This window comes from Falco peregrinus, chromosome 8, assembly GCF_023634155.1.
Source record: "Falco peregrinus isolate bFalPer1 chromosome 8, bFalPer1.pri, whole genome shotgun sequence".
Classification (NCBI taxonomy): Eukaryota; Metazoa; Chordata; class Aves; order Falconiformes; family Falconidae; genus Falco; species Falco peregrinus.
This window is the reverse complement of record NC_073728.1, coordinates 6536474-6564112: the sequence shown is the minus strand read 5'-3', so window position 1 is coordinate 6564112 and position 27639 is coordinate 6536474. Positions and strand designations below refer to the sequence as shown.

At 60.7% G+C, this 27639-nt stretch overlaps 2 protein-coding genes and 31 non-coding genes across 33 annotated transcripts; 14 read left to right on the top strand and 19 right to left on the bottom strand.

Annotated features, from left to right (window-relative positions):
• Window positions 1–5096: 5096 nt before the first annotated feature.
• LOC101918924 (feather beta keratin-like) lies at window positions 5097–6111 on the bottom strand. The gene is made up of 2 exons (XM_005241293.3): window positions 6078–6111; window positions 5097–5434 (listed from the first exon to the last, which is right to left on the bottom strand). Exons 1-2 carry the CDS (start codon window positions 6109–6111, stop codon window positions 5118–5120), a joined length of 351 nt encoding a protein of 116 aa, XP_005241350.2. The 3' UTR covers window positions 5097–5117.
• A 4428-nt stretch (window positions 6112–10539) lies between these two features.
• Window positions 10540–10621, bottom strand: TRNAS-GCU (transfer RNA serine (anticodon GCU)). The gene has a single exon. It is a non-coding gene; the product is annotated as a tRNA-Ser (tRNA).
• Window positions 10622–11287: 666 nt separating this feature from the next.
• On the bottom strand, window positions 11288–11361 carry TRNAT-AGU (transfer RNA threonine (anticodon AGU)). The gene has a single exon. It is a non-coding gene; the product is annotated as a tRNA-Thr (tRNA).
• Window positions 11362–12230: 869 nt separating this feature from the next.
• Window positions 12231–12302, top strand: TRNAP-AGG (transfer RNA proline (anticodon AGG)). The gene has a single exon. It is a non-coding gene; the product is annotated as a tRNA-Pro (tRNA).
• A 292-nt stretch (window positions 12303–12594) lies between these two features.
• Window positions 12595–12666, bottom strand: TRNAA-UGC (transfer RNA alanine (anticodon UGC)). The gene has a single exon. It is a non-coding gene; the product is annotated as a tRNA-Ala (tRNA).
• Window positions 12667–12921: 255 nt separating this feature from the next.
• Window positions 12922–12993, bottom strand: TRNAP-UGG (transfer RNA proline (anticodon UGG)). The gene has a single exon. It is a non-coding gene; the product is annotated as a tRNA-Pro (tRNA).
• An 863-nt stretch (window positions 12994–13856) lies between these two features.
• On the bottom strand, window positions 13857–13938 carry TRNAS-AGA (transfer RNA serine (anticodon AGA)). The gene has a single exon. It is a non-coding gene; the product is annotated as a tRNA-Ser (tRNA).
• Window positions 13939–14218: 280 nt separating this feature from the next.
• Window positions 14219–14290, top strand: TRNAP-UGG (transfer RNA proline (anticodon UGG)). The gene has a single exon. It is a non-coding gene; the product is annotated as a tRNA-Pro (tRNA).
• Window positions 14291–14544: 254 nt separating this feature from the next.
• Window positions 14545–14616, top strand: TRNAA-UGC (transfer RNA alanine (anticodon UGC)). The gene has a single exon. It is a non-coding gene; the product is annotated as a tRNA-Ala (tRNA).
• Window positions 14617–15319: 703 nt separating this feature from the next.
• Window positions 15320–15401, bottom strand: TRNAS-AGA (transfer RNA serine (anticodon AGA)). Its single transcript has one exon. It is a non-coding gene; the product is annotated as a tRNA-Ser (tRNA).
• A 281-nt stretch (window positions 15402–15682) lies between these two features.
• TRNAP-AGG (transfer RNA proline (anticodon AGG)) lies at window positions 15683–15754 on the top strand. The gene has a single exon. It is a non-coding gene; the product is annotated as a tRNA-Pro (tRNA).
• Window positions 15755–16045: 291 nt separating this feature from the next.
• Window positions 16046–16117, bottom strand: TRNAA-UGC (transfer RNA alanine (anticodon UGC)). Its single transcript has one exon. It is a non-coding gene; the product is annotated as a tRNA-Ala (tRNA).
• Window positions 16118–16371: 254 nt separating this feature from the next.
• TRNAP-UGG (transfer RNA proline (anticodon UGG)) lies at window positions 16372–16443 on the bottom strand. Its single transcript has one exon. It is a non-coding gene; the product is annotated as a tRNA-Pro (tRNA).
• An 849-nt stretch (window positions 16444–17292) lies between these two features.
• Window positions 17293–17374, bottom strand: TRNAS-AGA (transfer RNA serine (anticodon AGA)). The gene has a single exon. It is a non-coding gene; the product is annotated as a tRNA-Ser (tRNA).
• A 279-nt stretch (window positions 17375–17653) lies between these two features.
• TRNAP-AGG (transfer RNA proline (anticodon AGG)) lies at window positions 17654–17725 on the top strand. Its single transcript has one exon. It is a non-coding gene; the product is annotated as a tRNA-Pro (tRNA).
• Window positions 17726–18000: 275 nt separating this feature from the next.
• On the top strand, window positions 18001–18072 carry TRNAA-UGC (transfer RNA alanine (anticodon UGC)). The gene has a single exon. It is a non-coding gene; the product is annotated as a tRNA-Ala (tRNA).
• Window positions 18073–18363: 291 nt separating this feature from the next.
• TRNAP-AGG (transfer RNA proline (anticodon AGG)) lies at window positions 18364–18435 on the bottom strand. The gene has a single exon. It is a non-coding gene; the product is annotated as a tRNA-Pro (tRNA).
• A 534-nt stretch (window positions 18436–18969) lies between these two features.
• On the top strand, window positions 18970–19041 carry TRNAP-AGG (transfer RNA proline (anticodon AGG)). Its single transcript has one exon. It is a non-coding gene; the product is annotated as a tRNA-Pro (tRNA).
• A 666-nt stretch (window positions 19042–19707) lies between these two features.
• On the top strand, window positions 19708–19779 carry TRNAP-UGG (transfer RNA proline (anticodon UGG)). The gene has a single exon. It is a non-coding gene; the product is annotated as a tRNA-Pro (tRNA).
• A 254-nt stretch (window positions 19780–20033) lies between these two features.
• On the top strand, window positions 20034–20105 carry TRNAA-UGC (transfer RNA alanine (anticodon UGC)). The gene has a single exon. It is a non-coding gene; the product is annotated as a tRNA-Ala (tRNA).
• Window positions 20106–20401: 296 nt separating this feature from the next.
• TRNAP-AGG (transfer RNA proline (anticodon AGG)) lies at window positions 20402–20473 on the bottom strand. Its single transcript has one exon. It is a non-coding gene; the product is annotated as a tRNA-Pro (tRNA).
• A 282-nt stretch (window positions 20474–20755) lies between these two features.
• TRNAS-AGA (transfer RNA serine (anticodon AGA)) lies at window positions 20756–20837 on the top strand. The gene has a single exon. It is a non-coding gene; the product is annotated as a tRNA-Ser (tRNA).
• A 709-nt stretch (window positions 20838–21546) lies between these two features.
• TRNAA-UGC (transfer RNA alanine (anticodon UGC)) lies at window positions 21547–21618 on the bottom strand. Its single transcript has one exon. It is a non-coding gene; the product is annotated as a tRNA-Ala (tRNA).
• A 256-nt stretch (window positions 21619–21874) lies between these two features.
• TRNAP-CGG (transfer RNA proline (anticodon CGG)) lies at window positions 21875–21947 on the bottom strand. Its single transcript has one exon. It is a non-coding gene; the product is annotated as a tRNA-Pro (tRNA).
• A 262-nt stretch (window positions 21948–22209) lies between these two features.
• TRNAA-CGC (transfer RNA alanine (anticodon CGC)) lies at window positions 22210–22281 on the top strand. Its single transcript has one exon. It is a non-coding gene; the product is annotated as a tRNA-Ala (tRNA).
• Window positions 22282–22811: 530 nt separating this feature from the next.
• TRNAS-UGA (transfer RNA serine (anticodon UGA)) lies at window positions 22812–22893 on the bottom strand. The gene has a single exon. It is a non-coding gene; the product is annotated as a tRNA-Ser (tRNA).
• A 283-nt stretch (window positions 22894–23176) lies between these two features.
• Window positions 23177–23248, bottom strand: TRNAA-UGC (transfer RNA alanine (anticodon UGC)). The gene has a single exon. It is a non-coding gene; the product is annotated as a tRNA-Ala (tRNA).
• A 255-nt stretch (window positions 23249–23503) lies between these two features.
• On the bottom strand, window positions 23504–23575 carry TRNAP-CGG (transfer RNA proline (anticodon CGG)). Its single transcript has one exon. It is a non-coding gene; the product is annotated as a tRNA-Pro (tRNA).
• A 249-nt stretch (window positions 23576–23824) lies between these two features.
• Window positions 23825–23897, top strand: TRNAA-UGC (transfer RNA alanine (anticodon UGC)). Its single transcript has one exon. It is a non-coding gene; the product is annotated as a tRNA-Ala (tRNA).
• Window positions 23898–24621: 724 nt separating this feature from the next.
• TRNAS-CGA (transfer RNA serine (anticodon CGA)) lies at window positions 24622–24703 on the bottom strand. The gene has a single exon. It is a non-coding gene; the product is annotated as a tRNA-Ser (tRNA).
• A 275-nt stretch (window positions 24704–24978) lies between these two features.
• TRNAP-AGG (transfer RNA proline (anticodon AGG)) lies at window positions 24979–25050 on the top strand. Its single transcript has one exon. It is a non-coding gene; the product is annotated as a tRNA-Pro (tRNA).
• Window positions 25051–25346: 296 nt separating this feature from the next.
• TRNAT-AGU (transfer RNA threonine (anticodon AGU)) lies at window positions 25347–25420 on the top strand. Its single transcript has one exon. It is a non-coding gene; the product is annotated as a tRNA-Thr (tRNA).
• A 280-nt stretch (window positions 25421–25700) lies between these two features.
• Window positions 25701–27264, bottom strand: LOC101910654 (vitelline membrane outer layer protein 1 homolog). Its single transcript, XM_013302314.3, is given in 5 exon segments — window positions 25701–26102; window positions 26104–26295; window positions 26441–26556; window positions 26642–26784; window positions 27234–27264. Coding segments are annotated over 5 exon segments (585 nt in total). The 3' UTR covers window positions 25701–25999.
• Window positions 27265–27639: the final 375 nt, after the last annotated feature.

The following is a 27639-nucleotide window of genomic DNA, read 5'->3' as shown; positions in this document are numbered from 1 at the left end:
CTGTAGCTGTGCTGGGGTGGGAAGCCAGGCTGCTACGGGAGCCCCAGCTGGTGGGGATCGCCCTCCACACAGGACAGACATGGGAGAAACAGGATAAAGAGCTGATTTTCAGACAGTCCTCCTGCAACGAGCCTCTAATGCTAATTATAATACCCTGCAGGCTGTGCCAGAGCAAGGGTTCCCTCCCTGTGGCACATCCAAACCCCATGAGCTGAGCCGGGGAAGCGGGAGGATGGATCAGCCATAGGCGGTGCCAGCCAGCCTTGCTCCTGTCCCCTGCAAACCAGGGGAACTGGGGAGAGCAGGCAGGGGGACCACAGCCACCCTACCCAGTAACAACCAGATCGCCCTTCTCTTTGGGAAACGTGCAGGCACCTAATTCTCGGCAAACGTGAATTAACGGCCCGGGAATATTTAATTGAACAATTCTTGAGTTTGAAACTCAAATTGCCAAGTATTTCCTCCCCAGGATTTTGCAAACCGTTGGGATTCGGGCTCCGCTGGCATTGCTCTTACCCTTGTCTCTGCCTGAGGGCTGCCCTTCCCAGGGGAGCGGCTCGGAGGAGGAGGAGGAGGAGGAGGAGGAAGTGCAGGACAGCCGGGAGCAGCGTCTGGTGATGGTTTGGGCTTAGGGCGAGGCACGGTGCTGGCGGAGCCCAGAGGGCTGTGGGCTCGTTGGGGTGCAAGCCCTGGGAGCCCCACTCTCACAGGCAGTACCAGGAAGGCCAGCCCAGCATACCAGTGCCTTTTGATTTGCTTGCTTCTTCCCCCGTGACTCACACCAAGGCAGCCTGTTATTTTCCTGCTCTATGGCATTTCCAGCCCTGGGGAAGAACCGGAGCCCTTGCCTGAGCCATCGCCTGTCTGGCTCCCCAGGCAGGAGCGGGGCCCTTGCGTGGCAGGGAGGGCAACCAGCGAGCCCCTGCCCCACGGTCGGTCTGTGGGTGCCCGGGGTGTGGGGTCCTCCTGGTGGTGCCCTTTCCTCCCTCTTATCCCGGCCATGCAACCGCTTTCTCTCCCTTTCCTGGGAGCAGGCATCCTCCCTGCTTTGGTGGGAAATTGCATTGCAAGGCTTTTCTGGGTGAGGAAGGTTTTCATTGTCAGACAAGTCCCATCCCAGCCTGCCATGCCTGCAGGCTCCCAGCTCCAGGGGCTCCATCTCTCCACCCGGCTGGCTCCAGGGTGCACGTTCCCAAGCGCTCTGGCCAGAACTCCTTGCCCCAGCAGGGAGGACAAGGGACGCTGCCTGTTGAGGCCAGCCAGCCCTCCTGGTGTTGCCCTCAGCTTGGTGCTCAGGTGCTGGGGTGGGATACACCTTTTGTAACCTAGCAAAAGCAAGGGCAGTGGATCTGTCTCTTCAGCCTGTCCCACTGCTGTGAGTGACTGGGATTTTTGTCTTCTCATCTGGATGTGCAGAGAAGCCACAGATTGGTGTGCTGGGATCTCACTTGAGCCAGCAATCATCCATCCACCACCAATGCATCCATCCTTGCCACCAGCCCCATGCTGCCTGCAGCTTCCAGTCCTGATGGTCCCACTCACTTACTATTCACACGAGTCTTCCCTTGCCCATGACAACTCTCTATGCTTCTCCACTTGTTCCAACTCAAATCATGACTTCACCCCTCCTCCCCACCTCATCCATTCCCCGAGTGGCAAGGTACCCACCACCACGCGAGATGCTCACTGGCTGCTTCTGTTGGCTTCCCCAAGTACATAAATGCAGAGAAACCCGAGCAAGCTCATTTGTCACATGCGGTGGTGCAGGCTGGGATGTCCCAGGCACCCCAGACAGACACCCCAAGGCTCTGACCCCACCATAAGGAGCTACCCCCTCACCTTCCCAGGCCAGCGTGTTTTAGCCGCTCCCTGTTGAGCTGGCATACCTCACCGTAATTTCTGCACTGTAGTTTCTGCTGGTGCAGTTGACTTCACCGAAGCAAAGGGCAGAAGAAAGAAAATTAAGGGGAATAGGGGTGTCCAAGAAGCAATAACTGTTGCCGGGGGAGGATGCTAAGTGACAGCAGGGAGGTTTCCTCCAAGGACACGAGGAGGTGAGGGAGGATGGGAGGTGAGCAGGAGATGTGGAACTCAATAGATGCATGTCTGGCCAAAGGGTTGCACCTGGGCTACGCTCCAGGCTTTTCTGAGAAATGCTTTTGCTGTTGCTGCTTTTGAAACCCTTAAGTAGGCAATTCTGGGACCAAACCCCAGGATCCAGCTATTTCCTTCCATGTGCATCCTTCCACCCGCTAAACATTATTTTCCATCTCAGCCTTAGTACGTAGCTCCCTGTTTCTCACCAGAGTCTTTGGCTGCACTGTCTTTGCAGGAACCTGTATTTTAGGGCCTGATCAGCAGGTCTGTGGGCTCCTGCCCTGGGCAAGAGCTGGATGGGGGGGGATACGTGGTGGCATGAATTCAGGACAGCACGGCTCCCAGCTGAGAGTCACAGCACCCGAGGGGGGCAGGGTGCCAACTCCCTTAGGACAGGGAGCCCTGCAGGGCACCAAGGTCCTCACTTCCCCGACTGTCTGCACTAAGGCATTGCAATCTTCAAGTCAAATCAAGGACCTGTGTGGATTTTAGTCTCCTTTAAGACACTGGATCTTCAGAAAAAAAAAAAAATAGGTATAACCTCACCAGTGGAGTCATTCAGTGAAAAGCCACATAAAAATGTCATCATTCTTTCCTTCTGCTCCATCCTGGACTGTCCTGTGCAGCAGACCGGTGGAAGACAGTTGCACAAGCCCCAAATGCCTACAGCTTCCTCATAAAGCTTTTGCTGGAAATCCAGTGCTTTTCCTTATGGCAGTGTTCTGGAGAATTTTGTACCCTATCTTGGTAGAAAGTTTCTGGAGCTGGGATAAAAATCTCTGAGCAGTCCTTGGAAGAGGGATGTGAAACCACACCTCTCTTCTGGTGCTCTAACTGCTGAGCAATTGCCACATAAATTTTCTCCCAATTAGGAACACCTCTGAAGATCTCCTGAGCAATAAAACCAGTTGAGCTTGGTCAAAGGCTTTTGAAGACCAACATAATTCCAAGCTCAGCATAATCCCTTATTATAAACACTCATAAGCTTTATGCAAATTGTCACGCTACCAAAATGCTTGAGGTATGAAAGAAGATTTAAACAGCAGCCACAGAGGACTCTTAATTCCTCCCTCCATCAGCTGAAAAGGTTCTGCTTGATGATACGTGGCATCTTAAAGAAAGGCTTTACTCTGTGCCTGACATCTTTCTTTCCAGAGACATCTGCATCCACTCCCTGTAAAACAATTAGTCTCCAGTTCTCTAATTTGTTCAGCTAAAGTCTTGGATCCCAGTCCTTGGGAAGAGCTCAGCGCGGAGCTCACTGTGCCCTGAGTGGGTGTAGGGATGGGGTTATCCTTGTCCTTCTCTAACTGCCCAGCTCACAAGCAGGGGACCTGCAGGTCTCCACTCAGCAGCACAGCAAAGCTCCCTGCTGAGCACTGGTCCAGCTGTTGCTCTTGCCTCTGTATCTGGAGCACACAGGAAAAATACAGTTTCCTCTTCATGTCGTTATGATGATGTTTATATATCTTTCCTGCTGGCATTACCACAGGTCTGACTGTCCATCACACTTTGTGTCTCTGAGAAATGTCAGATGCCTCTCCCCATGACACCTCTGATCAGTTAGTGCCCAGTCACAGGTCCCAGCACATTTGGGCTTCTGAACGTCTGTGTCCGGAGAAAACCTGGGTAACCCTGCACTGTTTCACATCGCACGCACCCCTCTTTGACAGTGCTGGGGATGCTACTGTGTGCATGAGCTGCGGGACGAGGTGCACCTGCATCCAGGGTGGGGTGGCATTCCCTGAGCCATCATACTGAGCTGGCATGGGAACACGAGTATATTCAGCTCATGTTATTCACAGGGCTTACTCAAGGCAAACGCTGCAGCTGCGCCTGTGCATATGCATGTCTATGTGCACATGGAGCAGCACAGAGCAAAACACTGCTGCTGCTTCACTGAGAGATACAGCCAGATGTAGACACATCACATGCCCACCACATGGGCTATCTAGGTTTGAGTCAATACACTTATTTTTTATAAGGCCCCTTTTGCCACATGCTGTTATAAAAAGCAAGAATGAAGAGCCTAATGCTTGAGGTCTGATTTTGCCCTGGTATATCTTAGGAATCTTCTGCTTTTCATTGTCACTCATAAAACATTGAGTGAATTGGGCATAGGATGACCATCCAAAAAAGCATCTCCCAAGAAGCCCACTTCCACCTTTTTTCCCTGATGCCACATCCATTCTCCTTAGCTCACCCAAAAAATTGCTGCAAAATGCAGGGTAAATGCCATTTTTAACATGCCAAACCTTAGCGTTCCCACCTCCTCGAGGGAACAGGCAACAAGCCTGCTCCTGTGGGAAGTCTTCCCCAAGCAGGTGCTTCCTGTGGGGCAGCAGGAGAGCTTTCCAGGCTGAGAAAGTTGCCTGCAGGCTGGTCACAGCAAACCACACACTTATGTCAGCACAGCGTGGTGCTGAGCAGCAGAAACTCCCTTTTCAGACCAAAAAACCCTCTCCCCCCAGCAACAAGCTGCCTCCAGAGCAGGTTACCCCTCCAGACCAGAGGCACAAGGAACACCAGAAGACTCAGGCTATGATTGTAGCATGACTTTAATGAGAAGGAGAATAAACCAGTTCAGAGTATAAGAAGTGCATTTCCAGCGCTCAGTAACAAAATGGATAAACCCCACTCCAAGGGACAAGGGACAAGCCGATCCATACAAGGTGTTCCTCTGCCCCACCACCCCGTTACTATCATCTTCCACCTACAGCCTGCTAGAAGCATTTTCGCCCAGCCAGCAGCAAACACTGTGTAGCACCGCAGGGTGTGACACCTACGTGGAAATATAAAGTAAGGCTTAGCGAGAAAAAGGTATACAGAGGCATGGTCTTGCCAAGCTCACAAGGCTCCCTTCCTCCTGGGGGGGCTGCGGGTGCCCCCCAAAGCTGGGAAACCCACAGGCATTTCCTTAGTCCTCTTCCCCAGTCTTGGTCCTGTGCTTTGTTTGTCCTTCTTCCCGACGCGGCCACTCTGCTGGCATTGGTGGGAGGGGGTGACCGCTGGGGACACCCCTACAGCCCACTGCCCAGGCACAGCAGTCCCGCCTTCCCCAGCCCTCGGGGACCCCCAGAGGCCACGGGGACCCCGCAGCACCGGAGGTAGCTCCCAACCGCCGCTGACGCCGTGGACCCCACCGTCGTGTTCTGCGGGTAGGAGCTGAGGATGGGCCCGGGCAGGGTGACCACGACAGTGGGGGGCTGGATGATGGCAGTGGAGTCCCCGCAGCGACGGAAGCAGGGCTGGTTGCAGCTGGCAGCCAGTGGCCGCGGACCACAGGAGGAGGGCAGGCACAGGTCGTAGCAGGACATCGCTTGGCGAGGACGTGCACCTGAAAGCCAGAGCAAGGGCATAAATGCAAGGCAGAGGCTGGTCCATCCCTGCTGAGCCCTCATTCAGCTGCTCCCATAATAAGAGGGGCGTCAAAGCTAGCTAGAGGGGCAGTCTGGATGGTTTAGAAACCCTGAAGGAAGGCTTTCCAAATGGGCAGGAGCTGGATTCCCCCTTCCCTCGCCCCGTAACCCGCTCAGGAGAAAGTGAGGAGTGTGGTTTGAGCTGCAGGTCTGGGGGAGCTGGAGGCACCAGACACAGAGCAGACCCGCTCCTGCACGCTGCTGCCTTCCAGCTGACAGCAAGCCTCCAGCGAGCCAAACCCTTGCTCAGACGCGCCTACTTGTAGCAAAATCCACTTAATACAATGTGAGTGAGCTGAACTTAATGTGAGCTGAGCTTTCCCATCCCAAAATATAAGGGACCTTCCATAAACAGGGACACATCTATCCCCACAACCTGGGCACGTGCCATTCTTTCTTTTTTTCTTCTTCAGCAAGAAAAACCAGGCAGGACGCACCCGGCTGTGCGGTTAGGGACCCTGCAAGCCCTGCACCCCACAGCCCCTCACACTCCTCATTCTGGAGCAGAAATAAACCCTTCCCCGACAGCCTCCACATGCAGGAGGGAGGCAGGTAACCAACCTTGAACTCTTGCAGAGGACCGGGCACAAGGCATCGGTGAAAGCAACAGCTCAGTGGGGAGGAGACGGAGCCCGTCTTGACTTACCCAGGCAGAGGAGGCGGCGGTGGCAGCTGGGAGCGGGTGGTGGGGCTGGGTGCCGTCCGGGGTTTTATAGGGTGCCCCGGCCCCCGGGGGAGCGGGTGCATACCTTCCACCTGAAACTCCCCAACAACCAGCAGTTTTCTCCTGGAAAGCTCCCCTGGCTGATTAAACAGTTCCCTCTTTCATCTGTCATGTTTTGTTTCCATTTAATACTGAGTAAGATTGAAATGATTCGGGCTACAGGCATTAATTACCTTGCTTCCCAAGGCCAACGTACATTTTAGGTCTTAATGCCACCAGGCAGGAGTGTTTCAGCAGAATTTAGGACAGGCGCATCCCCGGCGCATTGCTCCCCACCTTCCCCTGAGCACAACCACTTCAGCTCCCCAGTGCACCTGAGGTGAGCTCAGGGATGTAGGCTGAATGCAAGAAACATATATTTGTATGTATATATACATAAATATATAAACATATATATATAAACCCTGCGACAGAGGTCACACTGACAGCAGGAAAACCTTGGGGGCTGCTGGGGCGAGGGGGCTGGGGGACCACCCACAGCTGGGAGAAAAATGCTGGAGGGCATTTCTCCTGCCCCAGCCGCCCAGGAGCTACAGACACAGACATGGGACTGGAGCTAGCCCGGCTTGAGAAAAATGTTGCCCTTTTAGATCCACTTAGAGGATTTTACCTTTTTTTTTATTATTCCTCACACCTTGGAAGGCATATCAGATTTTAAAAGCAAAGTAATCGTGGGCTCTGCAGTCCACCCCTGAAGGGGATGCACACCAAAACCGACTGATTTTGTGCAGTGAGCTCATTTCTGAGGCCCAAAGCCCTTCCAGCCTGCTCCTCGGCCATGCCGACCGCCGTGAGCCAGAAGTTCACAGCTACGCTTCCTTGTGATGGAGTAACATCATCAAGACATTTTTAATTACAGGCTGCAGCATGACACCAGATTGCTCTGCTGAAAGCCTGTTAGCTGCTCAACCGCTGGGGAGTCACCAAAGCCCCGACCTGCACTTAAACGTGAATCACCTGCACACTGGGGAGAGGGAGTCACTGGCATGGTCCCAAGCAGGGGGATGAGCCATCAGGCTTTAGGGCCAAGGAAAGTTTGAAAAAGGCTTTTCATTTCACGCCAGCAGAGCCCAGATGAAGGCACAAACATCTTCTGCCTCAAAAATAAATGATGGTAGTACTGGGGCACATGTACTATGCATGCGTGGGGCCGGGGGCTGTCAGCATTGCAGTTAAAGACATGCCTTGTGGGGTTCTGAGGGTCATTTCAGTTCCTAGGGTGACCTGGCCTTGCAGAGCCATGGCTGATAGCACTGGATTGTCCCTGGTGAAGCTTCCCTGCCCTGCCTGCCAGGGCAAAGTAGCCTTCCAGAGGTGCCGGGGTCAATCCCAGCTATTTTTAACAACATTCTGGAAGGGCAAAGAGGAAATCAGCTTTTCCGAGGTGCAGTGGAGAATGGGTGCTTCAGACAGCAGCAATTTGCAGCCTGCTAAAGTAAGGCAGGAAGCTGTGGGCTCATCACAACCTTCTAAATGGCAATTTGTTGAGCAGGAAAGGATGAGGCTTTATTTTAAGCTTTACCTTGCTGCTTTTTACAGTACTCTCAAATAATAAAACAATGCCACAGGTGCACCTTGGACCCACAGCACTCCCATGATCCCAGGGAAAACAGCCCTTCCTGGGGGATGCCCTTCCAGGCTTCCAGACACAGGCTGGGATCTTCTGATTTGCAGCCTCACTGTGTGTTTCAGTTTTGCAACCCAGTTGAGGTTCTGCTCACATGGGACCATCACGCTGCAGAAGAACGTCCATGGATGCAGCGATGCTTGAAATAAATGCAGGAGGGCAAGTAGAGAGGGCATGCTGTTGAATGTGAGCAGATCTGTGTACTGAAACAAGTGCTTTGCCTGGAGAAGGGGATGGGGAAAACCAGAGGCACGTGTCAGGAAGTTAAAATAATCAGATTTGTGTAATGCATGAGATTAAAACAAAGGAAAACCATGGGGGAAAGAGCTCTTCCTGGAAATGCAGGTACTTAAGAGAAAGAGGAGGACTTGTTTTTCCAACCCCTATTCATTTCAGGGAATGAACACTTTCTGCTTGAGACATGACTTTCTCTGGAGGAACCACAAAACAAAGAAAATTTCACCAAACCAAACACATCAGACACATTTTCTTAATTTCTGCAAAGGATCCAGTCTGTGTGGCCATCTCAGCCCTGGTTCTTCCTGCAGATGAGGGCATGAGGATAAACATGGTGCAGGACCAATACTCGCTGTGTTTCCCTTCCCATCACCAGCCCCAGCAGCACTCTCTGACTCCAGTTTCACCCCTCTGCATTTTGATTTCTGACGATCCAAGGACTAGATGTCTCTGAGACCGGCTGGAGGGTGGAAGCTTGCCTTGCCCCAAAATTTCTCCTGAAAGCCACAGGCCAAGGCACATTTTGGAGCAGCAACAGACCCCCTGCATCCCATCTCCAAGGAACACCTGCATCCAGTGCCCTCAGTTGGGGCTTGCCCCTGGGCTGCAGCCAGCCTCTGGGCAGCAGGACACGTGGGGACCACTCCCAGGCAGCTGATGGGCAAGCAGGACACCCTGGTGCCAGGAGGCAGCATCCTGATGCAGACAGATCCACCCAGGGGCTGCCCCTCCGCTGCAGCCACAGAGCATCCTTGGCTGCCTGTGCCCTTGCCGGGGAAGACGCAGGATGCTTCAGGGCCACTGTGTGCAGCCTGGGGAGCGGAGCCCAGCCGGTGCCACTGGGGAGAGCCAGGCCCTGGCTGCGTGTGCTGCCCTGGGGCTGCAGATGATCCAGTTTCATGCCGCCACATGTCCCCTATAATTGCCAAGTCCCCAGGTGGGCTGATGTTCCACAGCGTCACCGAGGCTGGCATGTCTCCCCCCCGCAGGAGGCCTTGTCACCGCACACTAGGGCAGGGGCATGTGTGTGCTGGGGCAGACAGCCCAGCAGGGCTGAAGGGTGTCCCAAAGGAGTCAGCTCGTCTCCTCTCCCGGCTGCCTCTGCCCTGCAAGCCCCCAGGTCCCATCCTGCTGCAGCAGCCACCATGCCATGCACCACCATCCAAGGAGGAGCCTGCACCCACCGCCCCTTCCTATTTCACCATCTCCAGCTGCAAGGTGGTGTCTCTCCGGGGCTGTAACCCTGGTGCACCAAAATCCATGCCTTTTCCCCAGGAAACCTCCTGCATCCCTCCTGCAGGGCACCTGGCTGTTCAGGCACAGACATCCCACTTTCCCAGGATGGCAGAGCTGGCTGAGCACCACAGCGTCTCACAACAGCGGGACAGGATGGGGCCGGTGTTTCCCTGCCGCCTGATCACTGTTTCTGGCTAGGGAGATGCTGACAGAGGGAAGCAGGTCCCAGCTGCTCCCCAGGCACCTCCCCAAGGCTTGGAAAGGAAACGTGGCTCCAGGGAAGGTCACCAAGCCAGTGCTGGGTTTGCAAGATGGGCAGCCAAGTCTGAGTGTCCTCACCTTGCCTCCAAGCCACAGCATTGCCTGGCCTGGAAAGAAGGGGTGGGAGCGAGGAAGGCACCTGCAAGGCTGGCACAACACACGTCCCCAGCTGCATCGAAGCACAGGTGTGCTTTGAGAATTGCAAGACTTCCCTCTCTGCAAGACCACGGAGATTTCAGCAGTTAAACACACCACACACACCCCCGCCCAAGCAGACAGGGGGTTTTAACTCTTTCCTCTTCATCTCGCAGTAGCTCACTCTCTGCTCTCCCCAGGAACCTCCACCGCGCGCACTGCTGCAGACACAGGAGCGAGCTGCCGGCATGCAGCAGCCATACCACCCCCACAGAAAGTAGCTCTAGGACGTGGCAATGGCTCCGTGAGGCACAGCTTTGTCCAGAGATGGCTTTTGGCTCCCATCAGCACAGCAGGGATGCCCAGGGCTTGTGTATGAGACGCAGAAAGGAATAAATTGGCTGACAGAGAGCAGAAGGGAAAAAAGCAGAGAGCAGGCTCAGGGTGTGCCCGCATCACTGCCCGGCCAGCATGGCCAGCCAGTTGCTGGCCTTCCCTGCCCATCCTCTGGTGCTTTGCCCCCTGGAGAAGATGCTGTTCGCTGGCAGGAGGGCAGGTGGGCTCGGGGAGCAGAGGGGGATGGTAGCCTGCTCCTGCACGGGAGCGTGGGGCCAGGCACGTTGCACAGGAGGGCAACACAGGTCGCTGTGCAGCCAGGAGCAGGTCTGGCAAGTGGGAGCAGCAATCCAGGGGCAGAGGTGTATTTAACATGGCAGAGCAAAACAAGAGAGAGGCAGGAGGAAGGTGGCCGTGCCGAAGGTGGCACCAAAAGCTTCCTGCTGGGTGGGAGGTCCCTGAAGGTCCGACGAGGGTGGGATTCGAACCCACGCGTGCAGAGCACAATGGATTAGCAGTCCATCGCCTTCACCACTCGGCCACCTCGTCCCATGCCCCAGCCAGTTTTTTGGTTATTTTTTTCCCCTTTTTTCACCAAAGGCTGCAAACCTGTGGCTGGTTCTTCAGGGCACCCTCTGCAGAGCCCCAGCAGCCCACCCGCCTGGCCGTGGCAGCCGGCAGCCCGCCCACCCGAGGCAGGGCAGAGCAGCAAGCCTTTGCCAGTCATCTGCCCCTCTCCGTGTTCTCTGCTGTCCCTGTGGTCAGCAGATGGCAAAGGGTGAGGTGGCATTTATTTTTGCCATAAAAGTGTGTCCCCCCAGCTTTGTTACTTGCCACAGGTCTCCATCACCCACACACCACCAAGCACTCACCCCACATCCAGAGGGTTTTCCTGCGTGCTTCAGAAGCACCAGCTGCACAAATGAAGAACGGGGAAGGTGGTGGGGGTCCAGCAGGGAAGGTGGTGGGGGTCCAGCAAATGAAGAACGGGGAGGGTGGTGGGAGTCCAGCCAACACTGGATGTGCCTTTTTATTTCCCAAATACTCTCGGATCCAGCGACAGTTTGGGTCATGCCAAGGGAGAGGGAGAAGAAGGAAACTCCTTTCCCTGAGAGTGGGGTCACCTGGGACAGAGAGGCGGGGAGGGGGCTTCGCTGATCTAGGCAGGGCAGGGACCCCCAGTTTGAAGCAGGGAGGAAAAACAGCCCCAGGCGCAGGCACCACTGGGAGTCGAACCCAGGATCTCCTGTTTACTAGACAGGCGCTTTAACCAGCTAAGCCATGGCGCCCACCTGCCCCCCAGCCATGGGGTGCCCCCCCAACACACTTGACCCTCTGCCTGACACCCCCCTCCCCCCTCCATGCCACACACTGCTGCCCCAGGTCTGGGATACCCCAGATCCCAAACCTTCCTCCATCTGCAACTGGGAGTACCTCCGGTGCTGACCCAGGCTCCTGGCACAGGGACATCAACATGTTCCCTACCAGCACCAGCTGTGTTTTGGGGTCCCAGCCCCTGTGGGGACTTGCCACCCCCTCCCCTTTCCCTGACAGAGCTCTGCCAGATGCCCCCAGGCCATGTGCTTCCCCAAGGCAACAGCCTCTTCAGCTCTTTCTCTGCCTGCTCACCCCAGCAACCTGGGGCTCCCCAGAGCACCCCTTGGCTGGCCAGCTCACCCAGCGGTTCCCAAGGCCAACTAAAACAATCTCAGTGTGTCCTCCAAGGGCTCAGGCACCCCCAAAGTCTCCAGTTTTTTGAGAGGCGCATAAGACACAGCAAGGAGGAAAGTAGCCAAGAGCAGCTCCCCAGAGCAGTGGGCACTGATGACACCCATGCCCACCCAGCTCCATTTACCTCCTCCCAGCCTGGCCCAACCCTGACACTGCAGAAGGGACAGTGACCTGCTTGGCCATCGCCATTGCCACCCAGCAGGAAGGCTGAAACGGTGAGGGCAAAACATCCCACAGCACCCTCTGCCGTGCCAGTGCCCAACTGGGATCGTCCACAGGGGATACTGGTGACCCCAGTCAGCGGCAGCTCCTGGGTGCTGGGAACTGAGTGCTCTCCCTGGCACCTGTGCTGGCAGCGCAGGCAGGGCTGGGGCAGGGTCGACGGGGGCCGGGCGATGGATTGGCACTGGTGCCACCTGCGCACCCCGGCTCGTTGGTCTAGGGGTATGATTCTCGCTTAGGGTGCGAGAGGTCCCGGGTTCAACTCCCGGACGAGCCCTTCTTTTGGGCACCCACCGCCCCACTACCCAACAGATGCTCCCACCACCACCAAGATTCACACCAAGAGACGCCCCAAGACCCCGCGCAAGGGGCACAAGGTGCCCCCACACCCTGCAGTGCCCGGGCACGGGGGGAAAGGGCCCCCGGCATTCCCTGCAGGCAGCGCATGCCAGGAAGCACCCCCAGCGCAGCCGTGCCCGCAGGCACCCAGGGATTTTCGGGGGGGGCCTGGGGGGCTCTGCCAGGCCGGCAGCCGGCAGGGAGGGGGCTCTGGTGAGGCAAAAAGGACATGGAGATGCTGGGGGTCGATCCCAGGGCCTCTTGCATGCAAAGCAAGCGCTCTCCCGCTGAGCTACATCCCCCATGTCTGGGCAGGGCGGGGGCCTCTGCTCACCCGCTTGGACCCCAGGGTCCCAAACCAGACCATCGGGGCTGAGCTCCACCATCCCCATTGCTGCTCCTAAGGGCTTTCATCCTGGCTTCGGGATGTGCCCACCCAAACCCTCTGCCCATCCCTGCTGCATCAGGCACCGGCGCCCTCCCAGCACCCAGGCCATGGTCCCACCCGCCAGCCAGGGTCATGCACACCCACCGGAGAGGCTGGGTGCCCAAAAGAAGGGCTCGTCCGGGAGTTGAACCCGGGACCTCTCGCACCCAAAGCGAGAATCATACCCCTAGACCAACGAGCCGGGTGGGGTGCAGCACTGTATTGCACCCCCAGCCCCTCTGCCCCACACACATTGGGGATTTGGGGGCACCTCAGGATGCATGTCCCTGGGCACGTGCTGGGAGCACGGAGGTCCCTCTGGCTGTGGCCACAGGACTTTAGTGCCCAGCATCTCCACATCCTACCTTCTTCGGGGGGTTTCCCACTCAGAGCCATCTCCCAGCACCCTGCAGGTTTTGCAAGGACCACAGCTCTGCAGCATCGCCTGCCTCTCTTCTTCTTCCATGGGGCACCCCCAAAGGCAATGGCCTCGTCTGACCTGCCTTTCTCCTCACTCCCAGAAAATCCCCGTTGCTGTGTCCTTCTCCAGCCCCCGGAGATGCTGAGTGTGGGGTCCGGGGGGCTGCAGGCACTGGTGTCCCTTGGGTGCTGCGGGCTGGTGAGTGGGTCAGGGTGGGGAAGGAGGTTCTGGGGAAGAGCAGGGGCATGATTTTTTGACACAGCCCCCGGGCAGAGCTGCCCACTGGGGATGTCACCCGTTCTGTTCTATGACCCCATCGGGGCTGAGCCTGGCACTGTGTGCCTAAAAGAAGGGATTGTCCCAGACTTGAAGCCAGGACTGTGGCACCCTAAGCAGGAATCATACCCCTAGACCAACATGCCGGGGTGCACAGCTGGCACCCAGCACAGATCCTGCCTCCCCTGACCCTCCCTCCCCTCTGCTTGACAGCCATCCCCTCCCCCAGCTCCCCAGGCATGTGGCACGGGGCCATGATGAGGAGCTGCCTGCCGTGTGAGCTGCCCTGGCTCCTCTCACCCTCCCACCTCATCACCCCCGTGTGGGCGCCCCAGGACCAGGGCACTGGGGCAGTGGGTAAAATCTCTCGCTGTGAGCAGGATTCGAACCTGCGCAGGGAGACCCTATTGGATTTCTAGTCCAACGCCTTCACCACTCGGCCATCACAGCCCCATGCCTCAACACCTGGGGGGGGGGGGACATCTGCCCCCGCCCTGGGCACCCCCCGGTCCCCCCGGGCACCCTATTTTCCTGGGAAGTGGGGACATGTTCTGGGGTGGCCGGTGCGTCCCCGCACACCGGCTCAGCCCCGCTGCGCTGCCCAGGGGCTGCTGGCAGGGCCTGTGCGCACCCAGTGGCTGCAGGGACAGTGGGGTCCCTGGGCAGCAGTGCCCCCCCAGCCGCCCAGTGCCCGCCACAGGGTGGGGGTGCCCGTGCAGCTGCGCACCCCGGCTCGTTGGTCTAGGGGTATGATTCTCGCTTTGGGTGCGAGAGGTCCCGGGTTCAACTCCCGGACGAGCCCTTCTTTTGGGCACCCAGCCTCCCCGGTGGGTGTGCATGACCCTGGCTGGCGGTGGGACCATGGCCTGGGTGCTGGGAGGGCGCCGGTGCCTGATGCAGCAGGGATGGGCAGAGGGTTTGGGTGGGCACATCCCGAAGCCAGGATGAAAGCCCTTAGGAGCAGCAATGGGGATGGTGGAGCTCAGCCCCGATGGTCTGGTTTGGGACCCTGGGGTCCAAGCGGGTGAGCAGAGGCCCCCGCCCTGCCCAGACATGGGGGATGTAGCTCAGCGGGAGAGCGCTTGCTTTGCATGCAAGAGGCCCTGGGATCGACCCCCAGCATCTCCATGTCCTTTTTGCCTCACCAGAGCCCCCTCCCTGCCGGCTGCCGGCCTGGCAGAGCCCCCCAGGCCCCCCCGAAAATCCCTGGGTGCCTGCGGGCACGGCTGCGCTGGGGGTGCTTCCTGGCACGCGCTGCCTGCAGGGAATGCCGGGGGCCCTTTCCCCCCGTGCCCGGGCACTGCAGGGTGTGGGGGCACCTTGTGCCCCTTGCGGGGCGTCTTGGGGCGTCTCTTGGTGTGAATCTTGGTGGTGGTGGGAGCATCCGGGTGCGCAGCTGGCACCCAGCACAGATCTTGCCCCCCTGGCCATGGCACCGCAGAGGCCACGTGTGTCCCTCCCTCCCCTTCACTCACTGGCCATCGCCTCCCCCAGCTCCCCAGGCATGTGGCACGGGGCCATGATGAGGAGCTGCCTGCCGTGTCAGCAAAACCGTGCCCACCTCCCCATCGCACCCCCCTCTAAGGCTGCTGCCTCAGCTCTCCCGGGTCTGCAACACCTGGAAAATCCTGGGGGAACCTGTGCAGGGCTGTGGCAGCCCCGGCCTGGGGCATCAGCCAGGGAGCAGGTTCCCTCCTGCAGGACCTGCTCAACAGGGAGAAGCGCAGGGCTGGGGCTGCCCTGGCTCCCCTCACCCTCCCACCTCATCTGCCCCAGGACCCCCGTGTGGGCACCCCAGGACCAGGGCACTGGGGCAGTGGGCAAAATCTCTCGCTGTGAGCAGGATTCGAACCTGCGCAGGGAGACCCTATTGGATTTCTAGTCCAACGCCTTCACCACTCGGCCATCACAGCCCCGTGCCTCAACACCTGGGGGGGGGGGGGGACATCTGCCCCCGCCCTGGGCACCCCCCGTCCCCCCGGGCACCCCGCTTTCCTGGGAGGGGGGGGGGCATGTCCGGGGTGGCCAGTGCGTCCCCGCACACCGGCTCAGCCCCGCTGCGCTGCCCAGGGGCTGCTGGCAGGGCCTGTGCGCACCCAGTGGCTGCAGGGACAGCGGGGTCCCTGGGCAGCAGTGCCCCCCCAGCCCCCAGTGCCCACCACAGGGTGGGGGTGCCCGTGCAGCTGCGCACCCCGGCTCGTTGGTCTAGGGGTATGATTCTCGCTTAGGGTGCGAGAGGTCCCGGGTTCAACTCCCGGACGAGCCCTTCTTTTGGGCACCCACCGCCCCACTACCCAACAGATGCTCCCACCACCACCAAGATTCACACCAAGAGACGCCCCAAGACCCCGCGCAAGGGGCACAAGGTGCCCCCACACCCTGCAGTGCCCGGGCACGGGGGGAAAGGGCCCCCGGCATTCCCTGCAGGCAGCGCGTGCCAGGAAGCACCCCCAGCGCAGCCGTGCCCGCAGGCACCCAGGGATTTTCGGGGGGGGCCGGGGGGCTCTGCCAGGCCGGCAGCCGGCAGGGAGGGGGCTCTGGTGAGGCAAAAAGGACATGGAGATGCTGGGGGTCGATCCCAGGGCCTCTTGCATGCAAAGCAAGCGCTCTCCCGCTGAGCTACATCCCCCATGTCTGGGCAGGGCGGGGGCCTCTGCTCACCTGCTTGGACCCCAGGGTCCCAAACCAGACCATCGGGGCTGAGCTCCACCATCCCCATTGCTGCTCCTAAGGGCTTTCATCCTGGCTTCGGGATGTGCCCACCCAAACCCTCTGCCCATCCCTGCTGCATCAGGCACCGGCGCCCTCCCAGCACCCAGGCCATGGTCCCACCGCCAGCCAGGGTCATGCACACCCACCGGGGAGGCTGGGTGCCCAAAAGAAGGGCTCGTCCGGGAGTTGAACCCGGGACCTCTCGCACCCAAAGCGAGAATCATACCCCTAGACCAACGAGCCGGGTGGGGTGCAGCACTGTATTGCACCCCCAGCCCCTCTGCCCCACACACATTGGGGATTTGGGGGCACCTCAGGATGCATGTCCCTGGGCACGTGCTGGGAGCACGGAGGTCCCTCTGGCTGTGGCCACAGGACTTTAGTGCCCAGCATCTCCACATCCTACCTTCTTCGGGGGGTTTCCCCCTCAGAGCCATCTCCCAGCACCCTGCAGGTTTTGCAAGGACCACAGCTCTGCAGCATCACCCGCCACTCTTCTTCTTCCATGGGGCACCCCCCAAAGGCAATGGCCTCGTCTGACCTGCCTTTCTCCTCACTCCCAGAAAATCCCCGTTGCTGTGTCCTTCTCCAGCCCCCGGAGATGCTGAGTGTGGGGTTCGGGGGGCTGCAGGCACTGGTGTCCCTTGGGTGCTGCGGGCTGGTGAGTGGGTCAGGGTGGGGAAGGAGGTTCTGGGGAAGAGCAGGGGCATGATTTTTTGACACAGCCCCCGGGCAGAGCTGCCCACTGGGGATGTCACCCGTTCTGTTCTATGACCCCATCGGGGCTGAGCCTGGCACTGTGTGCCTAAAAGAAGGGATTGTCCCAGACTTGAAGCCAGGACTGTGGCACCCTAAGCAGGAATCATACCCCTAGACCAACATGCCGGGGTGCACAGCTGGCACCCAGCACAGATCCTGCCTTCCCTCTGCTTGACAGCCATCCCCTCCCCCAGCTCCCCAGGCATGTGGCACGGGGCCATGATGAGGAGCTGCCTGCCGTGTGAGCTGCCCTGGCTCCTCTCACCCTCCCACCTCATCACCCCCGTGTGGGCGCCCCAGGACCAGGGCACTGGGGCAGTGGGTAAAATCTCTCGCTGTGAGCAGGATTCGAACCTGCGCAGGGAGACCCTATTGGATTTCTAGTCCAACGCCTTCACCACTCGGCCATCACAGCCCCATACCTCAACACCTGGGGGGGGGACGACATCTGCCCCCGCCCTGGGCACCCCCCGGTCCCCCCGGGCACCCTATTTTCCTGGGGGGGGGGGGCATGTTCTGGGGTGGCCAGTGCGTCCCCGCACACCGGCTCAGCCCCGCTGCGCTGCCCAGGGGCTGCTGGCAGGGCCTGTGCGCACCCAGTGGCTGCAGGGACAGCGGGGTCCCTGGGCAGCAGTGCCCCCCCAGCCCCCAGTGCCCGCCACAGGGTGGGGGTGCCCGTGCGGCTGCGCACCCCGGCTCGTTGGTCTAGGGGTATGATTCTCGCTTAGGGTGCGAGAGGTCCCGGGATCAACTCCCGGACGAGCCCTTCTTTTGGGCACCCACCACCAGGATCTGCCCCCCGTGAGGATATGGCATGGACGGGCTGACATCCCCAGTGGGTAGCACTGCGCGGGGCCGGCCTCCATATAACCATGTCCCATCTGCCCCACTGCTGACCTCCCCATCCTGACCCCATCAACTGCCCAGGGCACCTGAGGGACACCCAGTGCCTGCAGCCTCCTGAACCCCACACTCAGTGGCTCTGGGGTCTGGGAAAGACACAGCGATGGGGATACTATCCCAGGTAGGATGCTATTTCAGGGGGATGTAGCTCAGCGGGAGAGTGCTTGCTTTGCATGCAAGAGGCCCTGGGATCGACCCCCAGCATCTCCACGTCCTTTTTGCCTCACCAGAGCCCCCTCCCTGCCGGCTGCCGGCCTGGCAGAGCCCCCCAGGCCCCCCCGAAAATCCCTGGGTGCCTGCGGGCACGGCTGCGCTGGGGGTGCTTCCTGGCACGCGCTGCCTGCAGGGAATGCCGGGGGCCCTTTCCCCCCGTGCCCGGGCACTGCAGGGTGTGGGGGCACCTTGTGCCCCTTGCGCAGGGTCTTGGGGCGTCTCTTGGTGTGAATCTTGGTGGTGGTGGGAGCATCTGTTGGGTAGTGGGGCGGTGGGTGCCCAAAAGAAGGGCTCGTCCGGGAGTTGAACCCGGGACCTCTCGCACCCTAAGCGAGAATCATACCCCTAGACCAACGAGCCGGGGTGCGCAGCTGCACGGGCACCCCCACCCTGTGGTGGGCACTGGGGACTGGGGGGGCACTGCTGCCCAGGGACCCCGCTGTCCCTGCAGCCACTGGGTGCGCACAGGCCCTGCCAGCAGCCCCTGGGCAGCACAGCGGGGCTGAGCCGGTGTGTGGGGACGCACTGGCCACCCCGGACATGCCCCCACTTCCCAGGAAAGCGGGGTGCCCGGGGGGACCGGAGGGATTTTGAGGTCAAAGGATGGGGAGCCAGCATTGCACCGAGAGCCCCACATGCCCCAGGCTTGGGCTGTGATGGCCACGGAGCACAGGCTCCCCGCGGTCTTCTGGGTTTATCAGTCCTGGGATAGGAGGGAAGTGGCATTTTCCTGCGATGATGAGTGGACTTTCCTGCATCGCCCAATGCCACGTCTGCAGGGAGCTGGGGAACGTGATGACCGGCGAGCAGAAGGGAGGGAGGGGACATGCGTTTGTCTGTGCAGTGCCAGGGCTGGGGGCACAGGATCTGTGCTGGGTGATGTCTGTACACCCCGGCTCGTTGGTCTAGGGGTATGATTCTCGCTTAGGGTGCGAGAGGTCCCGGGTTCAACTCCCGGACGAGCCCTTCTTTTGGGCACCCACTACTGGGCTCAGGCCTGTGGAGACGAGGCACAGACGGGGCGACATCCCTGGTGGGCAGCTCTACTCGAGGCTGTGGTGCAGGGAGTGGGCACGGTGATGGCACTACAGCTGGAGCTCCTGCAGCAGTTAGGGCTGCCAGTCCCAGCACAGCATCAGGCAGCCCCTCAGCCAGGGTCTGCATGCAGAAAACAATGCCCTGGCTCTGCCCCAGAACCTTCTTCCCCATCCCAGCATTCCTGCTAGCCCAGGGCACCCAAGGGACACCCGGTGCCTGCAGCCCCCTGAACCCCACACTCAGCATCTCCGGGGGCCAGGGAAGGATGGATATTCTGGGAGTGAGGAGAAAGGCAGGTCAGACGAGGCCATTGCCTTTGGGGGGTGCCCCATGGAAGAAGAAGAGTGGCGGGTGATGCTGCAGAGCTGTGGTCCTTGCAAAACCTGCAGGGTGCTGGGAGATGGCTCTGAGGGGGAAACCCCCCGAAGAAGGTAGGATGTGGAGATGCTGGGCACTAAAGTCCTGTGGCCACAGCCAGAGGGACCTCCGTGCTCCCAGCACGTGCCCAGGGACATGCATCCTGAGGTGCCCCCAAATCCCCAATGTGTGTGGGGCAGAGGGGCTGGGGGTGCAATACAGTGCTGCACCCCACCCGGCTCGTTGGTCTAGGGGTATGATTCTCGCTTTGGGTGCGAGAGGTCCCGGGTTCAACTCCCGGACGAGCCCTTCTTTTGGGCACCCAGCCTCCCCGGTGGGTGTGCATGACCCTGGCTGGCGGTGGGACCATGGCCTGGGTGCTGGGAGGGCGCCGGTGCCTGATGCAGCAGGGATGGGCAGAGGGTTTGGGTGGGCACATCCCGAAGCCAGGATGAAAGCCCTTAGGAGCAGCAATGGGGATGGTGGAGCTCAGCCCCGATGGTCTGGTTTGGGACCCTGGGGTCCAAGCGGGTGAGCAGAGGCCCCCGCCCTGCCCAGACATGGGGGATGTAGCTCAGCGGGAGAGCGCTTGCTTTGCATGCAAGAGGCCCTGGGATCGACCCCCAGCATCTCCATGTCCTTTTTGCCTCACCAGAGCCCCCCTCCCTGCCGGCTGCCGGCCTGGCAGAGCCCCCCGGCCCCCCCCCGAAAATCCCTGGGTGCCTGCGGGGGGCACGGCTGCGCTGGGGGTGCTTCCTGGCACGCGCTGCCTGCAGGGAATGCCGGGGGCCCTTTCCCCCCGTGCCCGGGCACTGCAGGGTGTGGGGGCACCTTGTGCCCCTTGCGCGGGGTCTTGGGGCGTCTCTTGGTGTGAATCTTGGTGGTGGTGGGAGCATCTGTTGGGTAGTGGGGCGGTGGGTGCCCAAAAGAAGGGCTCGTCCGGGAGTTGAACCCGGGACCTCTCGCACCCTAAGCGAGAATCATACCCCTAGACCAACGAGCCGGGGGTGCGCAGCTGCACGGGCACCCCCACCCTGTGGCGGGCACTGGGGGGCTGGGGGGGCACTGCTGCCCAGGGACCCTGCTGTCCCTGCAGCCACTGGGTGCGCACAGGCCCTGCCAGCAGCCCCTGGGCAGCGCAGCGGGGCTGAGCCGGTGTGCGGGGACGCACTGGCCACCCCGGACATGCCCCCCCCCCTCCCAGGAAAGCGGGGTGCCCGGGGGGACGGGGGGTGCCCAGGGCGGGGGCAGATGTCCCCCCCCCCCCCAGGTGTTGAGGCACGGGGCTGTGATGGCCGAGTGGTGAAGGCGTTGGACTAGAAATCCAATAGGGTCTCCCTGCGCAGGTTCGAATCCTGCTCACAGCGAGAGATTTTGCCCACTGCCCCAGTGCCCTGGTCCTGGGGCGCCCACACGGGGGTCCTGGGGCAGATGAGGTGGGAGGGTGAGGGGAGCCAGGGCAGCCCCAGCCCTGCGCTTCTCCCTGTTGAGCAGGTCCTGCAGGAGGGAACCAACCTGCTCCCTGGCTGATGCCCCAGGCCGGGGCTGCCACAGCCCTGCACAGGTTCCCCCAGGATTTTCCAGGTGTTGCAGACCCGGGAGAGCTGAGGCAGCAGCCTTAGAGGGGGGTGCGATGGGGAGGTGGGCACGGTTTTGCTGACATGGCAGGCAGCTCCTCATCATGGCCCCATGCCACATGCCTGGGGAGCTGGGGGAGGCGATGGCCAGTGAGTGAAGGGGAGGGAGGGACACACGTGGCCTCTGCGGTGCCATGGCCAGGGGGGCAAGATCTGTGCTGGGTGCCAGCTGCGCACCCGGATGCTCGCACCACCACCAAGATTCACACCAAGAGACGCCCCAAGACGCCCCGCAAGGGGCACAAGGTGCCCCCACACCCTGCAGTGCCCGGGCACGGGGGGAAAGGGCCCCCGGGCATTCCCTGCAGGCAGCGCGTGCCAGGAAGCACCCCCAGCGCAGCCGTGCCCGCAGGCACCCAGGGATTTTTCGGGGGGGCCTGGGGGGCTCTGCCAGGCCGGCAGCCGGCAGGGAGGGGGCTCTGGTGAGGCAAAAAGGACATGGAGATGCTGGGGGTCGATCCCAGGGCCTCTTGCATGCAAAGCAAGCGCTCTCCCGCTGAGCTACATCCCCCATGTCTGGGCAGGGCGGGGGGCCTCTGCTCACCCGCTTGGACCCCAGGGTCCCAAACCAGACCATCGGGGCTGAGCTCCACCATCCCCATTGCTGCTCCTAAGGGCTTTCATCCTGGCTTCGGATGTGCCCACCCAAACCCTCTGCCCATCCCTGCTGCATCAGGCACCGGCGCCCTCCCAGCACCCAGGCCATGGTCCCACCCGCCAGCCAGGGTCATGCACACCCCACCGGGGAGGCTGGGTGCCCAAAAGAAGGGCTCGTCCGGGAGGTTGAACCCGGGACCTCTCGCACCCGAAGCGAGAATCATACCCCTAGACCAACGAGCCGGGGTGCTACAAATGGCAGGGGATTCCTCCTCAAGCTCCTGAGCAAAGGCAACTGGTTGGCGTGTGATGAGGCCTGGGGAAGTTCATTCTTGGTCTTGATGGATGTTCCCAGCTGGGAGGTGTCCCTTGGTGTGCCCTGGCTGTGGGGTTGACTCTTGGATATGTGCATGGGCCACGAACTGCCCCTGGCTCCAAAAGCCATGGGGGTAAGAGGGACCGGGATGTGCAGCTGGACACCCTGGTGCTGGCAGCCCCCTGGCAGGGGGATGTAGCTCAGCGGGAGAGCGCTTGCTTCGCATGTAAGAGGCCCTGGGTTCAACCCCCAGCATCTCCATGTCCTTTTTTTCCCCCCTGGAAGTAGCCATAAGAAACATCCCCTTTCCTGCTGCATGGGACATCCCAAGGCTGATCTCCCTCTCCTGCCAGGGTTTCTCCTCCCAGCTTCCTGAATCCCGGTGGCTGCTTCCATTGCCAGCTATGTGGCTCTGCCCCTGGCCAGAGCTGCCCAGCGGGGATGGGGTGGCAGCACATCCCCCTTCTGCTGTCCCCAACACCCCTTCCCCGCTGGGAGGGGACAGCCCTGGCCACGGCCGTGTCTCAGCCCACGGGGCACCGAGCAGCACCTTGCTACCGGCCATGATGGGACTGTCCTGGCAGCTGAGCTGTGCTGGGCACTGTCACCCTGTCCGTGCCCCATCCCTACGGGGGCTGAGCCCAGCGGTGGGTGCCCAAAAGGGGAGGTCGTCTTGACTCCAGTGAACCACCACTGCCCAGCACCTGCCTTCTCCCTCCCCACGCATCAAGCTCCTGTCGGAGGGGGCTGCCCGAGGCCCCCCAGCCTCGACCAGGTGTGGTAAAATCTCTCGCTGTGAGCAGGATTCGAACCTGCGCAGGGAAACCCTATTGGATTTCAAGTCCAACGCCTTCACCCCTCGGCCATCACAGCCCCTGGTATCCTCCCCCGGGCCGTGAACACCCCGGCTTTGCTGTGGGGTTTGCCTTCAGGGAAAAAATATCCCCAGCCCTGGTGTGGAGGCATCTGCACAGATCTTGGCTGCAGCAGTACCCACAAGTGCTGGGGTTGGGAAAAGGGAGCTTTGGGGATATTTCCCAATGGCTGGAAAAAATCGAGGAGCAGCAGAGAGCCTCGCTGCAGGGCAGGTGCCAAAGGGAAGCATCCTCCAAGCATTCCCCAAGGAGGCAACAGGTTTTGGGGGAAAAAAAGGATATGGAGATGCTGGGGGTTGAACCCAGGGCCTCTTGCATGCAAAGCAAGCGCTCTCCCGCTGAGCTACATCCCCCCGTCTGGGCAGGGTGGGGAGCCTGGACAAGTCCCCTCACCCCCCCAGGGCTGCCCCACTGCCCACTGCTACCCACTCTTCCTGAAGGGCCCTTACTCCAAAAACAGACCCTCGGGGCATGCTGCTGTTGGATCTTAGGGGTCCATCCAGCCCACGGGGACACATCCAGCCAGGACATGGCACCGACCCCTCTGCCCTCACCCTGGTTATGCCACAGCCCCATGTGCCACCAGGGAGGGTGGATGCCCAAAAGAAGGGCTCGTCCGGGAGTTGAACCCGGGACCTCTCGCACCCGAAGCGAGAATCATACCCCTAGACCAACGAGCCAGGTGTGCAACATGCTGCAACCTCAGCCTCTGTGCCCCACAGTTTTGATGGGTTGGTGACGGTGGCTGATGTTGCCTGTTGCCCTTGGTACAGCCTGGAGCACAGAAATTCGTTGTACCGTGCCCACGATATGGGGGCCGGTGTTTGGAGGTGGCCACAGCACATAACTGTCCTGGCCCCAGTAGCTGTGGGGGCAGCTGGCCCCCGGGGGTCAGCAGGGATCGCGGGGCACAGCCCTTCCCTCCGTGGGGGGATGTAGCTCAGCGGGGAGAGCGCTTGCTTTGCATGCAAGAGGCCCTGGGATCGACCCCCAGCATCTCCATGTCCTTTTTGCCTCACCAGAGCCCCCTCCCTGCCGGCTGCCGGCCTGGCAGAGCCCCCCAGAAAAACCCCGGGGGCTGGCCCATTGTGGGGGCAGCAGCTGGTGCCCACACCCCATGCCAGGACCCCGAAGTGAAGGGAGCTGCCTCAATCACCCTGCCCAAAACTGCAGTGACTGTCGGGGAGGAACAAGGGACGAAAGCCAACAGCTGACCCCAAATGAGTTCTTTGCTCCCCAGACAAAAGCAGGGCAGGCTTTGCCCAAAGGACAAACCCCTCTGGGTGTTGGACCCAGGTCCTCCTGCACCTGGAGATAGAAGTGTACCCCAAGCCTGCACTGGGAAAGTGGAACAGTACCCCAAGCCTGAACTGGGCTCCCCAGCCCTCCCGCTTGGCCCCACAGCCCTGAGCTTGCTGTGACTCCCAGCTGGCTCACAGCCCTCTGGTAAAAGCATATGCAGATAAAACCACAACCGACACACCATGGCTGTGGCTGCTCAGCCTCTCTGGCTGGTCCCTCCTCAGGAGGGAGGATTTGTCACCTGGCCCCAGGGCAAGTGGTTGATGGCTCCCTTCCTTACTTGCCTTACTGTTCCCGGGGCTGCCAGAGAGTGGGTTCCCTGGTCCAGGAGCTCCTTCCCAGGAAGAAGGTGAGGTGCAGGGCTGGGGACCCTTCCATACCTGCTCACCCCAGTCCCGCTCCCACAGCAGTGGGCAAAATCTCTCGCTGTGAGCAGGATTCGAACCTGCGCAGGGAGACCCTATTGGATTTCGAGTCCAACGCCTTCACCACTCGGCCATCACAGCCCCGCACCCCAGCACCCACAGGGGACATCTGCCCCCGCCCTGGGCACCCCCCGGTCCCCCCGGGCACCCCGCTTTCCTGGCAAGTGGGGGCATGTCCGGGGTGGCCGGTGCGTCCCCGCACACCGGCTCAGCCCCGCTGCGCTGCCCAGGGGCTGCTGGCAGGGCCTGTGCGCACCCAGTGGCTGCAGGGACAGCGGGGGTCCCTGGGCAGCAGTGCCCCCCCAGCCCCCCAGTGCCCGCCACAGGGTGGGGGTGCCCGTGCAGCTGCGCACCCCGGCTCGTTGGTCTAGGGGTATGATTCTCGCTTAGGGTGCGAGAGGTCCCGGGTTCAACTCCCGGACGAGCCCTTCTTTTGGGCACCCGCTGCTGGGCTCCCACCCAGCCCGCCCAGAGCCCATGTGCTACCCAGCCACCAACTTTTATCCCCCAGGGACTCCCTGCCGTTGCTGGGGCTCGGAGCTTAGTGTGACACACCGCATTGTCCCTCATCCCTGGGGTCCCAGCCCTGTATACCCTGGCCCATTGGTCCTGCAGGGTGACGCTGGTGTCAGGCTGGCAGCAGGATGGGGACAGGGGCTGGGCTATGGCCATGGCTGTAGCAGACCCTGTGGCCATGGGGCACCCCATGGCTGGGGGGCAGGTGGGCGCCATGGCTTAGCTGGTTAAAGCGCCTGTCTAGTAAACAGGAGATCCTGGGTTCGACTCCCAGTGGTGCCTGCGCCTGGGGGCTTTTTTCCTTTCTGCCCCAAGCTGGGGGGCATTGCTGGGGGTCTCTGCCCTGAGCAGGGCACCCTGGCGTCCCCATCGGGATTTCCTCCAGTGCCTGCAGGCTCCCACCCTTTTGCCCTTTGAGAAGGGTCCTGCTTCGACTTTTCGGTTACACCCCCCGGTGGGTGACACATCCCCATGTCCTGGCAGGGCCAGCCACAGCTCCCCGCTTCTCTGCCCCAGTTTGCCCCCTGCCAATGACGAAGCCGCCCTGACACAGTCTGGGTGCATGCTTTTACTGAAAGCTTATTTCAGAGTAGGACAAGAACAGTCCTGGAAATGCTGGGGAATATCTGGAAGTCTGGGTGGGCGCAGAAAGGACTTGCAAACATTTCTGGGAAGCGGGGTAGGTGTTGGGGGGCTGGCAGCAGCACATAACCAATGATGGAGCGCATGGGGATGAGGGAAAGGTGCCCCCTGAGGGTACCGGAGCTAAAACATCTCCCGGTGGGGGGGACCCCATGGATAGGCTCTGCTGTGGGTCTGGGTCACAGGATCAGGTGCCCTGTAGTGGGTTTCCAGCGCTTGTTACAGACAGCAGAAGAGACGCAAATCATTCAGGGCTGTGTCAGCCCCCTTCAGCCCCCGCGCAGGCTCCTGCCTTGTCTGGATGCCGCACACTGCACTGGGGGCTCCAGCTGCCCCACTGGCCCCAGGTGGACCCTGGCCCCTCCAGGATGTGCCCGTTGGAGCAGGCAAAGCGGGCACTGGTGGCAGCCACTTCATCACTCAGGAGCCCGCGCTGAGGTGCCTGGACCCGCAGAGCGAAGCCCACCAGGCGCCCTCGATGGGGGCACCAGCAGGCCTCTGACCAGTGTCCCCATCTAGGCGGGGAGAGAGGAGGTGGTGGGTGGTGAGGCTGGGGGTGTGGGAGGGGAGGAGGAGAGACTGAAGCCCTGCAGGGCTGGGGGCAGCAGTGAACAAGGCTCCCCAGCCACAGGGAGAGGGCAGGGGGGGCGGGGGGCTCACCTGCCACTCCGGGGCTCAGCCATGTAGCCACCGCTGGGGTTCTTGCTGTGGGAGCAGTGCAGCCGAATCCGGTTCAATGCCGTGTCATCCCCCATCACCCCCTGGGGTGTCTCTACCTGCGAGGGAACAGAGGTGGGGGGTTAACTCCCCACAGGAACGGGGTCCCTGGACTGGCCGTGGGCACTGCCACAGAGGCTGCACCTTGAAGCTGATGCCACTGGCGTAGGAGCCCTTGGGGCACATGTCCGGCCAGGTCCAGTCTCCGCAGGGTCCCCCGCTGGACACGGTGATGACCGAGGCATCCCTCCCACCCTGGTCCCACGCTTGCCCCTGCCCTGCGGCACCTGCAAGCCCTGCAGGCAGCAGCAGGACCTGTCCCCCCCGGCATGGCTGCCCTGCCTGCAGCTGGCCCGCCAGGCTTTTACACCTAGCAGGGCTGGCAGGAGGGACCTGGAAGCATCTCAGTTACCTTCCCAGGGTGCCCAGGCCTGTTGGATGGCCGGGATTAGCTGTAGGAGAGAGTTAATCCTCCCTCGGGGTGGAGTGCAGGGAGCTGATCCACCAGCTCTTTGTTTGGGTCCCTCTCCAAGCAGTTTGCCCAGGACCACCAGGCATTCCAGTGCTAACCAGGGCTCTGGGCCACGCGGGACTGGGGCACCTTCCTCTCCCTCTCCAGGTTCCCACCATATACAAAATGGGATTTGCATGCTGCCTTTTGCTCTTTCTTTCTTTTTTTGGCAGTGAAAGTGAACAGGCACATTCAGTGACACCTCTGAAGGAAATCCCTTCCCACCTTCCCTGCCCTTAATCCCCCAGGTATCCATTTCATCGTGCCTTCATGCTTCATTTGTCCCAGTTTGCTTTCTGGTTGTGCTTTGCCATTCCAGAGGGTTATTGTCTTACTGCTTAACAGCATTTTCTGCAGTAATAGCTCTTTCTGAGTGAGGTTTTTGACATGAGTCTTGGATAAGAGATTTCCAGCCACTTACTTCCATGCCAGGACCTGGCTGCCCTTTCAGATGCTTCTTCAGTTTCTTCTACCCCTTGTTTTCTCCCTGTCACTGCCTTTTTAAAGCTAAATGCTACTGCGGGGGCGGGGACTGGTGACCTCTTCCCCTTGGGAGGATGCAGTTGCCATGGTGGGCAAGGCACCTGCTACCAGATACCTCCCAGGGCTCTGACTCGGCTGGGGGTGGCGC

Coding starts and splice junctions, on each gene's coding strand:
- LOC101918924 (XM_005241293.3), bottom strand. CDS start 6,111: ATGCCTTGTGCCCGGTCCTCTGCAAGAGTTCAAG. Junction 5,435..6,077: donor GTCCTCTGCAAGAGTTCAAG/GTTGGTTACCTG, acceptor TCTGGCTTTCAG/GTGCACGTCCTCGCCAAGCG.